The 15,240-nt window shown below is 37.7% G+C and overlaps 1 protein-coding gene across 1 annotated transcript; it reads right to left on the reverse strand.

The window, feature by feature from the left end:
- Positions 1–1,255: 1,255 nt before the first annotated feature.
- On the reverse strand, positions 1,256–13,959 carry nop16 (NOP16 nucleolar protein homolog (yeast)). The gene is made up of 5 exons (XM_079651569.1): positions 13,756–13,959; positions 12,972–13,080; positions 11,321–11,387; positions 9,873–9,979; positions 1,256–1,717 (listed from the first exon to the last, which is right to left on the reverse strand). The coding sequence occupies exons 1-5, from the start codon at positions 13,860–13,862 to the stop codon at positions 1,577–1,579; spliced, it is 531 nt and encodes a 176-aa protein (XP_079507695.1). The 5' UTR covers positions 13,863–13,959; the 3' UTR covers positions 1,256–1,576.
- Positions 13,960–15,240: the final 1,281 nt, after the last annotated feature.

A 15,240-nucleotide genomic window follows, 5' to 3' on the forward strand; every position in this document is an offset into this window, starting at 1 on the left:
AACTATTGAATGGAAAAAAGGCTTGAAGGTTTTGCTTTCCATCCAGGATGGTTTGAGGGATTTTCAGGTTTATAAAAACTGGACTACATATTGATAGGTTCAATTATTTTCAGACCTGCAGCTCTTTTTTTAAAGTATATTATAACAAGAGGAAGGTTCAACTGGATCTCAGGGACAGGAGCAGTTAGTATGCTGATGACTTTGCATGCATCATGATTGCTATTGCACACGTGTTGAAGGGAGATATCTCCACACAGCAATAGATGCCAGTTTACTTCCACAAAAATGCTCAAAGCTGCGAGAGAAACTGCTACAACATTAGAATAGTTTAAAAACACATTTTTAATGAATGCAGTTTTATTTGTATTTTGGTTAAAAGTAGCGGCACTATAAGCTCTGGGAGCTGGACTACTTAATAGTTCTGGGGCTAAGAATACTTGAAACTACAATCATTTAGACTTTTTATATTTCATATTGTTGCATCGATTCAGTTGTCTTGTGTCTTATCTGTCAGAGATAAACCATTAATTATTTTATTTTTATTATCATACATTTGACCTCCTTGTGTCTATTAACCTGATAAAATGTTATAATTTGCTGAATGTACCTGTAAAGTTCTTAACAAATAATCGGAGGGGGATTTCTTGTTTTTTATTTTTAACTTGTGATGTGTCATTTTGTAAAGCACTTTGAGTTGCATGTGTTGTATGAAAAGTGCTATATAATAAAGGTTTATTATTAAATATTATAGATATTCAACCTCACATTTTTTTTTTGTGTTAAAAAAAAAAGTCTTAAGTGTACATGCATTTCAGATGCAAGACATAATATAATGCATTTATAATGTTCCTGCTGGCTCTATTTTTGTTTAAAGCATGAAAAGCAATTAAGTGTACGCACAATAATTCCCTGAAATATAATGGCACAATCAAAGTAAACAACAATGTTAACTCTATGACCTGAACTAAATCGCTCTAACTAAAACTGTTACAAATGCATTGACACAGAGTCAAATGGTTAAATGACTTTCATTGTTTTAAAAAAAGATAGAGAAACATGTTTTTAAACCAAAATACCCAGTGCAGTTAAAAACATGTTGCTGCTGAGAGCTTCCTCTCAGACAACATCTGATGCTCTCACTGAAGATCTAAACACATCCTGTGAGGATCAACATGGGAATGGCCGACAACTTCAGAAAACTTTCCAGTGTGCATGAGAGGATGCTGTTCATCCCAGGGTAAGAAAACATCACAAATTGAGATTTAGGGTTTTTAAATGACAATAAAAATACATCTCATTCAATCATGTTGTACAGTTAAAACAGAGGTCAAATCAAGACTTTATCAATGGAAACAAAATGGACATTTTGATCGAGGAGGAAAGTAACAGAAAGATCCTTAACAAGACATAGAAGTAATACTCGTCTCCACTTCCTGTCACTGATGGTTTTTCTGATTATTGGTGATGCTCCGAGTGCATCTTCTGGTCCTCTGTCCTGTTTGCACTCAACAGTCTGTCCAGAATGAGATTCTATAGGGAGAATGGTTTAAAGTCCAGAGAAAGGGTTTTATTTCCTCTATTGGTCTATGGGCTGGGGTGCTAGTGAGCTCATGAAGGTGTTGTAATGCTCTTTGTGGCAGCGCTGGTACTCGATTAGTTTCCTCTTGATCTGTTTGGGTGTGTCCTGGTAGTAGTTCTTCTCGTCCCTGGCCATCTCCTGCAGAGATAACACAGAAAAGGACGTTTGGTCAAATATAAGACAAGATAAAATAAAATAGACCTTCATTGATCCCGTAGGGAAATTCAGGAGTTATAGCAGCAACAGAGAAAAAGTGAAATACAGGACAGTACAGATAATTACTCAAGTGTAATAAAATCTAAAATGGGATTAGACATGCCAGTAACTGTTTGAATAACAACAAGAGGCGCTTTCACAACAAGTACTTTGCCGTTCTTAGTTCCCAGTACTTAGTTAATCAGAACTCTTTAGTTCTGATGAACTAAAGAGTTCATCAGTTCATCATTTGGTTGTGTGTGTAGACGGTGGAAGCAGGGAGAGGCATTTACGTTCCTTGATCCCTGCCGAGTCGACGCACAACTGTTGATTGGTGTCAGTGCCAAAAAACGTTTTAGGAGCAATGCGCTCATGGTATAGATGTGGCGCATACATCTTAATTCCTACTCTTTTCCCTCACCCTATCCTAAGGGAGTGCATGTACGTAGAAACGTTGTGCCTCTCCACCTCTGTTTCTTACTTCTTACCTACTACCCTTTTCCCTCAACCTATCCTAAGGGAGTGCATGTACTAGGGCTGTCCCGAATACAATTTTTCGGGCTCCGGATATATGGTAATGATCAGCAGCGTATATTCGATCTGCGCGGGGGGGGTGCTAATCAGCAGCGAACCGCTTCAACACGTGTATTTCTGTTTATTCACGGAATTCATTTTGTTATTCTACAGTATTGTTGTTTTATAGTTATTTGTTAATGTACACTGAACAAAAATATAAACGCAACACTTTTGTTTTTGCTCCCATTTTCCATGAGATGAACTCAAAGATCTAAAACATTTTCTATATACACAAAATAACCATTTCTCTCAAATATTGTTCACAAATCTGAAAAAATCTGTGATAGTGAGCACTTCTCCTTTGCCGAGATAATCCATCCCACCTCACAGGTGTGGCATATGAAGATGCTGATTAGACAGATTATTGCACAGGTGTGCCTTAGGCTGGCAACAATAAAAGGCCACTCTGAAACGTGCAGTTTTGCTTTATTGGGGGGGTCCGAAAACCCTAGGGTTAAACCCTAACCCTAACATGTCACCCATCTCCTTCGCATAGAGTTGATCAGGTTGTTGATTGTGGCCTGTGGAATGTTGGTCCACTCCTCTTCAATGGCTGTGCGAAGTTGCTGGATATTGGCAGGAACTGGAACACGCTGTCGTATACGCCGATCCAGAGCATCCCAAACATGCTCAATGGGTGACATGTAGGGTTTTCGGACCCCCCAAATAAAGCAAAAATGCACGTTTCAGAGTGGCCTTTTATTGTTGCCAGCCCAAGGCACACCTGTGCAATAATCATGCTGTCTAATCAGCATCTTGATATGCCACACCTGTGAGGTGGGATGGATTATCTCGGCAAAGGAGAAGTGCTCACTATCACAGATCTTTTCAGATTTGTGAACAATATTTGAGAGAAATGGTTATTTTGTGTATTTAGAAAATGTTTTAGATCTTTGAGTTCATCTCATGAAAAATGGGAGCAAAAACAAAAGTGTTGCATTTATATTTTTGTTCAGTGTATATAACCCAATTTGTGTTAATTGAAATAGGATATTGCATTGTGTTTACTTTCGTTGCAGTTGTATATGTCTTAAGTGTAATTTGGCTTGGCTTCCTATTTTGTATGGACATGCTTTTATTTTGAAGGAGAGTTAGCGCTGTTGACAAGAAGTTGCTGTTGCTATGGAAAGAACGTGACAGAGATTAACGGAGAAAAAGTAATATCTACATATAAAGACGGAGAAAGTAAACGATAACATTTATGGTTAAGTGTTAGCACACCCCGAAGAGGCACAAGCTCTTTGATATCGTTGATATTGGAGATTTCAATAAATTCAATTACAACAAAAAAAACGAATAACGAAATTGAAACCCGAATAGTACTACAACGAACGAATATTTAGATATTCGGGTACAGCCCTAGCATGTACGTAGACACGTTGTGCCTCTCCACGTCTGTTCCTTACCTTTTACTTACTACCCTTATCCCTCAACCTATCCTAAGGGAGTGCATGTACGTAGACACGTTAGTTTAGCTCAGTGGTCGCCAACCAGTCGATCGTGATCGACCGGTCGATTGCGAGTGTGGTGCGGGTAGATCGCGGACCGTTCAAAAAAAAGTAACAAAAGAAAGAAAAATTAAATTAAAATAATAATGTTTGAAAAATATATTTTTAGATGTAAACCTATCATCCACCATCCCATTAGCAGGTGCCACTTGATTGACGTATATTTGAGACACCTCAATGATATAATACATTAACCGTGCTTTACGTGAAACTCATCATGACACAAGAGACGACGTCAGGACTGTAATTTCCCGTGTTCAGTGAACGCAACAGAGGCAACACACCAGACCAATCAGAGAGTTGCATGGAAATACACGTGTGCTTGTGTCATTCAAGCTCGGCTCTGTGTGTGTGTGGCGATAGCGCATTTAGTGTGATAGAGAGGGAGAGAGGGAGTGAGGGAGAGAGAGGGACCGGTGCTAGTGGGGACCGTGATGTTAGCATCTGGTTAGCTAGCTGCACTAACGGACATAAGGAGCTGTTTCCACAACAAGCTGGAGGAGAGTCTTCTCCTGTCAGACTGAGGGGCTCAGGTGAGCTAAAGGACTCTTGAGTGTTTAGAACAGTTTTGTCACAAATTATTCAAAAGATTATTTCCGCGGCACACCTTCATATGATCATTATAGTTATACAAACAATAAGAGAATAAATGAAAAAAAGGTATGAAAGCCTACTATATGGCAGTAAAACAAGAATACAGTTTAATGTGATTTTTAAAATATCCACAAAGAAAAAGAAAATCTGTTTACAGTTCTGTTTCATATGGGTGCTGAGAGAGGTATCCATAGATCTCTGCATGTTGCTCTCAAAGTGCACCAGATTAATGCTTTCAACTTCAATATTTAAAAAAAATCTTCCCGGGGGAGCATCCCCCCGGACCCCCAATGAGGAGGTGAGGTCAGCCCCCCAATAGCACTTTACCCCTGCCTATATGCCGTGAGCTGATTATGGAGCCTTTATTGTAACAGTAATTCAGATGCAATTAGCCTATATAAAAGGCGTCAAATTAGAAGCATTGTCTGGGCCGTCTTTTTCACTCAATTCTGCAATAGGTAGATCTCGCCTTTCACCTAGGCCGAGGTCGGTGATCTTGGGCTTAAAAAGGTTGGTGACCACTGGTTTAGCTGCTATAGGCTTGGACTGTCGGGGGACACCTTACTTCAGGGATCACCAACTACATTTGTCCAAGGGCCAAAATGTATCCAATAGACACTATCGCGAGCCAGCGATTTCTGGGGGGGGCATAAAGCTTATAGCAGACTCTTCACTCTAACGAAGGATCACTTCTAGGCAGGGTTGGGAGGGTCACTTTGTAAATGTAATCAGTCACTGAATAGCCTACATGCTCTGAAAGTAATCAGAATACAGTTACAGTTACGTGTCTTAAAAAAATAACATATTCAGATTACTTTTGGAATACTTTCTTTTTCCATAACAGATGGGTATGTTTTGGTGAACAGGAGACACTTATTTCACTGTTTTAATAGCTTATCAAGAACTCAAACACAACATCTTTGTGTCATTCTGGACAGCTCCCTCTCATCTGCACCCCACATAAAAAACATCACCCGGACTGCATTCTTTGTACTGTCTTAAAACCTTTCGTTGGAATATGTTATGAATTGTAAGGTGTCCTTGGGTGCTTTGAAAGGTGCCCCTAAATAGAATGAATTATTATCATTATTATTAATATTATCTGAAACAATGTAATAACTTTTCAAACTTTTTCCAGTCACTTGCCCCATGCATTCAGCAGCAGCAGGCCATTTATTTGATCCCGTTATGAAATGTCATCATTTCGACAAAAAATAAATGCTACATAAACGTTATCTTGCACATTTTATCTAACCATCTCCGTGTCTAACTTTCAATATATTTTAAAAGAGGTCATCTGCGTGCAGGGGCGGGGCCTCACAGACTCGCTGCATCTCTCTCTCGCTCAGCAGACATGCTGCAGCGCTGTGCAGTCTGTACACAGTTCTGCCGATAATGAATGACATTTTGTGAGGAAACTTTTCCACCAATAATTCCAATAAGTATTCCAAAAATATATTCACTTCAAGTTTACGACAGTGACTGTAATCAGTATTTCATTGTACGGTGTGAGGGTCTAAGGACAGAGGGTGTCGTATTGTCATTCTGTATTCTGTACCAACTGTGAAGTCCACTGAGACAAATGTGACATTTGTGATATCGGACTATATAAATAAACATTGATTGATTGATTGAAGAGCAGATCGTGTTCACACCGGAATAAGTCCCTGAGGGAGGATTAGGCAAATGAAGCCGCTGACGTCACTTCTTCTGCTTTGGGTTTACTGGCAGGCCGCAAACAACTTCACGGCGTATACTGCCACCCGAAGTCGAGTTGGGGACTGGCTTCAGTAGAAGCCGCTGGGACTCCCAGCAGCTTCTACTGAAGCCTTCCGAGTAAATCGTCAGAAGCGCAGACACCTCCTCCGCTCCCACGTTTTTTTTTGTGTTGCCATAAGTTAGTCTCTCTCCGTTGGTGGGGGCATGGTTTACAATTGGTCCAGCCAATCAGAAATGGGAAGCTTTTTCTCCCCAGGAAAGTCCCTGCTCCTTAGCAGGGACTAAGGGGTTCTAGTTCCAGATATTTTTGGTGTGAACGCAAAATCCCAGTAACTAACCGAACTATTCCTGGGAAAAGTACTGCTTTACGGTGTGAAAGCGCCTAAGGTAAAACACTGATCAGTTGAATGCACATATATATGAGTGATGATTGTTAAATATATGTATGTGGAGAAACGTATTTCTGTATTTTGGACCGTTAGTGCAAACTAAGACGGATACAGAACAGTTTTAAGTGACTTTTTTGTTGCAAATTTAAGTGGGGCAAAATATTCAATGTTGGTCCTGAGGTTGGTGGAAGGAGAAGATGTAATGTTGCTAAATCTAAAAAGGGTTACTCTTTTCAGTTTGATGAGGCTCAGCTCAGATGTTGACTTGAGCGTGATGTTTTGTTGATCACGATTCACATGAAAATACATTTTTAGAGGGCGGTCATTTAATGAAACGTGACTCATCTTTCAGAGTTTAAAGTCAAGGATGAAATATTTTCTATGAAAGGATATTTTATTGCAGAATAAACTACACGCACACACAGTATTCTCTGTTATTGACTGATTGTGGCTTGGCATTCCTCCCGGCGAAGACTAAGTCCCTTTTAAAGCAACAATTGAAAATCCATTTGAATGAGGAACTTTTTTGATAAACACTCCTTCGCTATTCTGAGCTAAGACGACAAAGAAACACATATCAAGAAAAGAAAGAATCTTAAACCTTGGCAACTTGCCCTCATATGTCAAAGTGTCCTTGAACACACCATCAGGAAAACTGTTTTCCAGTTCCAGGCCATGCAGCCAAAGTTAAGACATTGAGAATCGAATATTTGATGCCTTGTTTGAAAAGTGCGAATAGCAAGTTCAATTATATAAAACTATGTTTATCTTGATGACAATGCTTTCACTCAAGTACAGGGATGCAAACTCATCAGGTAGGAAAAAGGTGACAAGGATCCGAGCCCCCGGCTCCCCCACCCCACAGAATATCGGCTTTAAAATGAGGAATAACAGAGGATATTAGCAGAACAACTAAAGCAGCAGTGTTAATAATAACAGACACGCCAAAGAGTCACATCTAATAGAAATATATAAAAGCATTTATTTTAAATTGTGTAGCAGTCAGTTTATAATTTTGGCAGCACTGTTGAGCATTTTGAAAATGTATTTTCATGCCTCTGTGCAAGGCTTAGTCTTTCTATCTTTATAGCCACATGGTGTAAAGTAACTAAGTTCATAAACTCAACAAGTACTATACTTGGGCACAATTATGAGATACTTGTACTTTATTTAAGTATTTCAATGTTTTGCTACTTTGTTCTTCTACTCCACAACAGTTCAGAGGTACATGGTGTACTTTGACTCCACTACATGTATGTAATACCTTTAGTTACTTCACAGATCTGGATTAATTAAGTGAAATATAATCAAGTGTTAAATCAGACTTTAGTTCCACCTGGAGTAAATCCAAAAGCTACCCTGCCTGCAGTATACAAAGTCATTCAAACTAGCTGCACCTTTACCAGCTTTGAGAACACTTTCATGATCAATCATTATAAAACATATCATATCTATTATTCTGAAATGGACCAATCTGCACAATGACTACTTTTACTTTCGCTACTTTCACTATATTTTGATGATAATACTTTTCTACTTTCACTTGAGGAACATTTTGAATGCAAGACTTTTACTGTAACAGAGTATTCCTACACTCTGGGACTATTACTTTTAATCAAGTACAAGATCTGAGTACTTCTACTTTTACTCAAGTACAAGACCTGAGTACTTCTACTTTTACTCTAGTACAAGATCTGTGTGCTTCTACTTTTACTCTAGTACAAGACCTGAGTGCTTCTACTTTTACTCAAGTACAAGATCTGAGTACTTCTACTTTTACTCAAGTACAAGACCTGAGTACTTCTACTTCTACTAAAGTACAAGACCTGAGTACTTCTACTTTTACTCAAGTACAATATCTGAGTACTTCTACTTTTACTCTAGTACAAGATCGGTGTGCTTCTACTTTTACTCTAGCACAAGACCTGAGTACTTTTACTCAAGTACAAGATCTGAGTACTTCTACTTCTACTCAAGTACAAGACCTGAGTACTTCTACTTTTACTCAAGTACAATATCTGAGTACTTCTACTTCTACTCAAGTACAAGACCTGAGTACTTCTACTTTTACTCAAGTACAATATCTGAGTACTTCTACTTTTATTCTAGTACAAGATCTGAGTGCTTCTACTTTTACTCAAGTACAATATATATATACTTATACCACCTCCGTTTATAGTCTCTGAAAAAAACTATTAAAAATAGAAGGCTAAAGCTAACGTTAGCAGATAGTGACAATGTATGCTAGCTAGCTAGCTCAACGATTCCTTAAATAATATTGCCACAGAAAAACTTTTCAGTTCACATCACGCTCTGCCGCTCCGACAGGGAGCTCTGCTCTGAACACCTGAACGGCCTGTTCTAACAGCTGTTCACCAGCGGTCCAGTCTGTGCCACAGTGACTCCGGACGCGCAGTTAATATTAACGAACGCACCCGTAGGTAATGTAGCTGCTGAAGCTAGACCATCATCTCGGAGCAGCAGAGCCTTATTATACATCCATGAGCAGAGCCGACAGGCAGGAAGACTCGAGCACACAGCTCGTACTTCATTATAATATATAAAAAAAGAACACCATAAGTGTCATGATGGCACATAACAGCTCACGGCCGCAGATTACTCCGGGTCCCAGCCCCCCCCATACCCCAAAAATATTTTCATTGCAGATCTATATGAATCACACAAACGACCTATTTTGGATTCAAAACAGCGAATTTCGCCGAAAGGTGACAAGTTTGCATCACTGCAAGTAACACACTTTTTAGATATCAAGAGTTTGAGTTTTTTGCATTGTAGCAATCTGGGGTGATATGTTAAAATCTTCTAAACTGGCTGCTACTTTAGAGTGCCTGCCTTGCTCCGGATACACTTAGATTCCTACCGATACATTTGTAGTGTAAATAGAGTAGATGATATAACTCGCATACATGCATTTCATTCGTTGTATACTTTGAATTGTTCTCTTTCAACCCAGTTATCACGGGTTGGTCTGGTATGGAATAAAACCCAGATTTGAACCATGCCCTCGTGCCATGTGTCTATAACTGGAGGAAGCGTCACTGACAACCCTTCATGAAAAGCCCCCACAAAAATAAACAACCAGCTATGTTCTTAACAAATCACCAATATTTTTTGGTCCCATTGTTAAACCCAACACTCTATGATTTGGATTTAGGAGAACGTTATTTGATGTTTATTTATGTTTTTGGACTGTCTGAGACCAATGCAATAACAGGAATCTAATTTGAAAATGGGCATAGTTTCTCTTTCATCTCCCCGTTCTGTTAATGTGCTTCCTGTTGCAGCTCTTACCTTGAAGTTGTCCTTGTGTTCTCGGATCATGTGCTGTGCATACTCGATCAGGTCTGAGGATAACGTCTTGGAGTCTTTCTGCAGACGGTTGGCCTCCTCCTCCAGCTCTGCAGAAATCAGGATGTAAAAAAACATCGTAGAGGATCCCAAAATGTACAAACATTCATTTGAATATTCCATCTCGTTTGCTTTTACTGATTCCATTGGATTTATTTGTGTTATTTCTCTGTTCGGCTCGTAGATTTCTATAGTCACAAAACAATGGTTATCCATCAACTTGCTGGTACAATGTGCATATTCATTAGCCGTTTGGCTGGTGGACAAAAACTACATTTTGCATCTCAGTCATTTAAAAAAAAGAAGAAGAAGGAATTATTCAACAAAGAATAAAAAGCAGCACTCGTATTTCTGGAGGAATAAAAGTTATTCAGCACTGAAAACTAGAGCAGCTGCTGCTGGAGGCTGATTCTTCGGTGCTTCTATGCAACTGTGCATAACAACAACATTCTGTACGTGTACTGCTTTCATTCAAACTGGTCTAATTAGGCTGAAATAGCATCAAGTGTCCAAATGGAAAGATCCTTGGAAGTGGTGTGAAACAGCCTTCATATAAAAAGACAAGGCATGAGAGAAAAGAATCTCATTGAATAACAAAAGGTGTCGACTTTCTGACAGATTCACTGTGTTCACAGCAGTGAGAGATCACATGGAGCTCTTTAGAAACATGACAACTGCTGTGTTGCACCATCCAAATGTTTTAATGCTGGTAGAGTTCAAACTAATGCAGCACAGACTGGTTGGCACTAGGCTGCAACTGATTATTATTGAAGAGACCCTATGATGCTTTTGGTGGTTTTACACTTTCCTGTACTGTGTTATACATGTTTTAGTGCATGTAAAGGGTCTGAAGAGGCTTAAATGTATCAGCATGTAACACTCGTGCTTCTTTTGGCTGGCGCTTCAACACATTGTACGTGCTAAGGGGCGGGACATATCAACAGAGCCAGCCAGCTAACCAACCAGAGCAGACTGGGCTCTGGTTTCAGACAGAGGGTGAAAAGAGGTGCTGCAGCACAGGCTGTATGAGAAAAATAAAGAGCTTTTTGAAATGTAAAGCTTGTAAAATGTCACAGTAGAGGAACAAAATACAAATATGAACCTCAAAATGAGCACAATAACCTTTAATATTTGTATTATTGATCAATTGAGATTTCTATAAAATGTCCCGGAAATGTATTTAAATGTCTTTCCTTCTCCAAAACCAAAATATATTGAGTTTAATATAATATAAATCTTCACATTTATCAGACTGACAAAGCCAAATTAAAGGATACATCTCTAATGCAAAAACAAAGGCCTATTAGCAAAACATGGAGACTTAAAAATGGATCAAATGCAAAATTACCACTTTCATTTTATTGACGAGGTCTTAAAAATAAACTACTTACGGTTGACAACGTAGGGCTTGGTCACGGTCTCGACAGGAGCCTTAGTTACTCTGTCTTCACGGGTGAGCTACACGTGTGAACAAAAACAAATGATTTAGGAATGATTTATGTTTTATTTTCATCAGTGATGCCATTTCAACAATACCATACCGAGAAACTGTCACAGGAGGAGAACGTCAGTGAAGAACAGAGACCAAAAACATTGTTAATATGTGTACCACATGACGCATTTCCACTGAACGGCTCAGCTTGACTCACTCTGAGGAACAGGCAATATTCTCTACTTTGTTTTCCATTTCAGCGTAGGTGTAATCGCTGCATTAGACTGCAGTGAATCCTTTAACTAGCAACTACACAGAGGAACATCCACACTAGAAAAACAAACTGCATACTATTTCACACAGTCAAAAACAGGTTTTATTCATGTTTGTTAAACATTATAAATGTAATGACTGATAGTGTTTTTTTAAGGAGATTTATTCTGGTTACATGTGTTTAATCATTATAACCAACACTCTGTTGCTCCCTTCTGGCATAAATGAAAACTACAGTACATGAACATGAACACTTGAATAATTAGAGCCTTGTTTTATCAACTCCAGCAGCTGCTGAGGGACTCTTGAGCAACACAATCATTCAGCTGCTGATCAACAGGCAACAGAGAAAGATCGGCTATTATCTGCTCACATTCGGCACAGTAAAATACTCCTTTGATGATTTAAAATGCACCTTTTGCAGATGCAGATCAAAGTCATCTACAGGTCATCAGCTGTATTTAAAAATGTCATTTTTGACATGATTGTACACAGACACACCAGTTCATAGTTGCTTTGAAATCGCTGTAACTGACGTTGTTTTCAGATATGAGACATTAAACTATGACAAAGAAAAATAATAATAATAATAATAATAATAGGACACCTAATTTAGGTCACATCGTTTGTTTGCATGTTTTGATCCTTCATACTGGCAGCCAGACACACCTTCAAATTGATAGTGGTGTAAAGTGGGTGTAGCATTGTTTCTTATTGCTGTTTTTAAGGGTGTGGTTAACCGTGCAGATTAGAAAGAAATGGTAACAAAGAAAGTGTAATGTTTGTTGTGTATACATGATATAGAACATATAAATGTAATATAGTGTTTAAAAGACACAGTAATTTTCCTCATCATTAGACTATGTAGAACTGAGTTTTTGTTAATATAATATTTTAGTATAATTGTAAAATATTGTAATCAAAGCAACCGAAAGATTGATACAATGGGAAATAATTAGCAGAAGCTTCGAAAAGTGGTAATAATATGACTTTCTATGGACAGAAGTCCCATTGAAATAAACAGTTAAATTACACATATACTAATTAAGATGTTTAACCTTTTTATGTTCAGTGTAACTTATTATTAAGTTGTTTACTGTGAAGATGGAACATGTTGCGTACAGGGGATCATTTCATTAATTGTTACAAAGGTGAATGTGTCAATCAATAGGGATTTGATTTCAGGTAATGTTGCACAGCCCTAGTCTGATTATACAGGATATGATACAACACATTTTGTCAGACAAATCCTTGACGATTCGAAAAACAATGGGTGCTCTGAATTTGACCCTGGGAAAATCCAACTACAGGACCATACAAGCGAATCAGTTACTTACGCTCTTCTTCTGTATTGGCAGCGAGCGGTTTGGATCGAAAGCCAGACCCATGTCCTGCAAGTTCCTGGATGTTGACTTCTTGTCGTCCCATGCATTTCGAATCTGTGAACTGAGTGAAAGGACAATTTAGAAACACTATGAAAAGCAAACAACATAACAGTGCTTCTAAAGGTGCAGGCCAGAACAAATCTGAAGGTCAATTGAGATGGAAATGTACCTTTGGTGGTTCTGTTAAATATATATGTAGTTCTACATTTTAGTCCACCAGTAAATGTAATTTTCAGTGATTCATCTCATATTTTTTCAACTCTTTTTATTTTATATATAAAAAAGATAAACTCAGTTTGAAACCATAGACTGTTTGAAACCCAGTCCCTATGTTCACAATTTATTTGATTTTCCAATTAACTTTATTTCAAAGGGAAATATTGTTACGTATATCATTATCGTATTTTCAAATGCATGTATTTTATTTACATGCTTATATTATATGATGCAATACTTTACTACTATCACTCAAGCAGTATAAGATGTATCTAAAAACAGAGTAATATATTATTCTATAATAATATAACACTTAAAAGGAGCTATTCTGCATGAGTAAACTACATTTTCTGACAGTACATATCAGTGATTTTAACAGCAAAATACACATTTATTTGAGCACTTTGTCCAACACTGTATAAAAGCTGAACTACAAACAAGCAGAGTGTAAATCTCTCAAATAAAATCCTCACATGGGCTACTGTGAGCTAACATTAGCTAACATGCTAACGTCTCTTACTTTTCTATCCTCGGTTTGCATTTCTTGATAGCTTGTTTCTTCATCTTCTTCCGGTCTAAGTTGTAATTGAACTTCTTTCTTTTCCCTGACTTCTTGGCTTTCGGCATGTTTGCAGATTTTTCTCTTGTTTTCACAGAACAGCAGAGATGTGTTGGTTGTGAGCTAGAGAAGCAGCGTGTAGAAACCGGAAGTGCGTATTTGATTTTGTTCCGATCATGTGACCAGAAACCACGCCCGATTTTCACCTTCGACCTTTCAGTTTCAAGTTTTTCTTTATTTTTTTTAATTATCATTTTACTCTATTAAATTGATAATGAATATACATTTGGTAAACTAAAATGATAAAGTTTCGATGTTTTTGTTGTTGAATGAATGTAATGTATTTAAAGTTTCTCTCAGGCACTGTGTGTATGCCTGACACAATACACACAAAGTCAAAAAGGTAATTAAAAGAATAATATTTACTATACAATTGTATATATAACTTCTCATCATGTGGATGAGATTATGTATTATATCCAAGAAGTATTGACTTTGTTAACCTTGATTAATTCGCAAATTAAAACACAGACAAACAAATACAAAGTAAAAATCATTTGGGAAAATATACATTCTATTTATTTTTAAGACAAAATACAAAAAACTTCAAAAGTATGATCAATCTTATTCTTTTGTTTCCTGACGGTGACATCTGAGGAGGGTTGCAAACCTGCAGTTTAAGCTTTTATCCTCTAGATGTCAATCTGTGTGTGAAAAAAATCTCACAAAAAAGGAGATCATGTTTACCGCAGATACACAGCAGCAGAGTCAGCTGAGCACCAGGGCCCACATCTTTCAAACTGCTACATATGAAAGATATAAGTAAAAATCCTTTGTGTTTACCACATTAATTCTTCATATTTCTTTTGTGGTTCTCTTAAGCTTAATTGAGTTCTTCTGTGTCCTTGCTTTGTGTGAAACATGAATGTTTGAATTGTCTGTATTTTTTACTTTATTGCAGATTATTATATTTTGTTGGATGCACTTTTTCACTGGCAACAAACTGTTCTCATTCATGTTTTATTGGTGTTTTGTATTTCTGTAATTTTCCAATATCTCATCCCTATTTCTCAAAGTTATACATCAAATGTTGTATTTTTCTGTCTGTGTCTGTAATCTAAATTGCTACGGACAAAGTTTACATCCTAAACAGTGGCTTTGCATACAAACACCCAACAGATTAGTGGTGTTATTCCATCAATAGGAAAAAAAAAAAAAGACAAAGAAAGCACTGTGGACAGTTACCTGTGTTTTTGTGACCCTTATTGATCACTTGTTTTGTTTATTCATGAATTTCAAGTTCAAAGTTACTTGTGGCCATTACTTATGTAGTTCTCTCCTGACTTGAGTTAAAGGCCTTCTAGTCTTTGAACTGTTTAAATAATGCTGTAAAGAGGAAGTTTAGTCCAGAAAGTACGCTTTGAAAGCCAAAGAGAAGCCATCACT

The sequence above is a fragment of the Notothenia rossii genome (genome assembly GCF_949606895.1).
Source record: "Notothenia rossii genome assembly, chromosome: 9".
NCBI classification, from domain to species: Eukaryota; Metazoa; Chordata; class Actinopteri; order Perciformes; family Nototheniidae; genus Notothenia; species Notothenia rossii.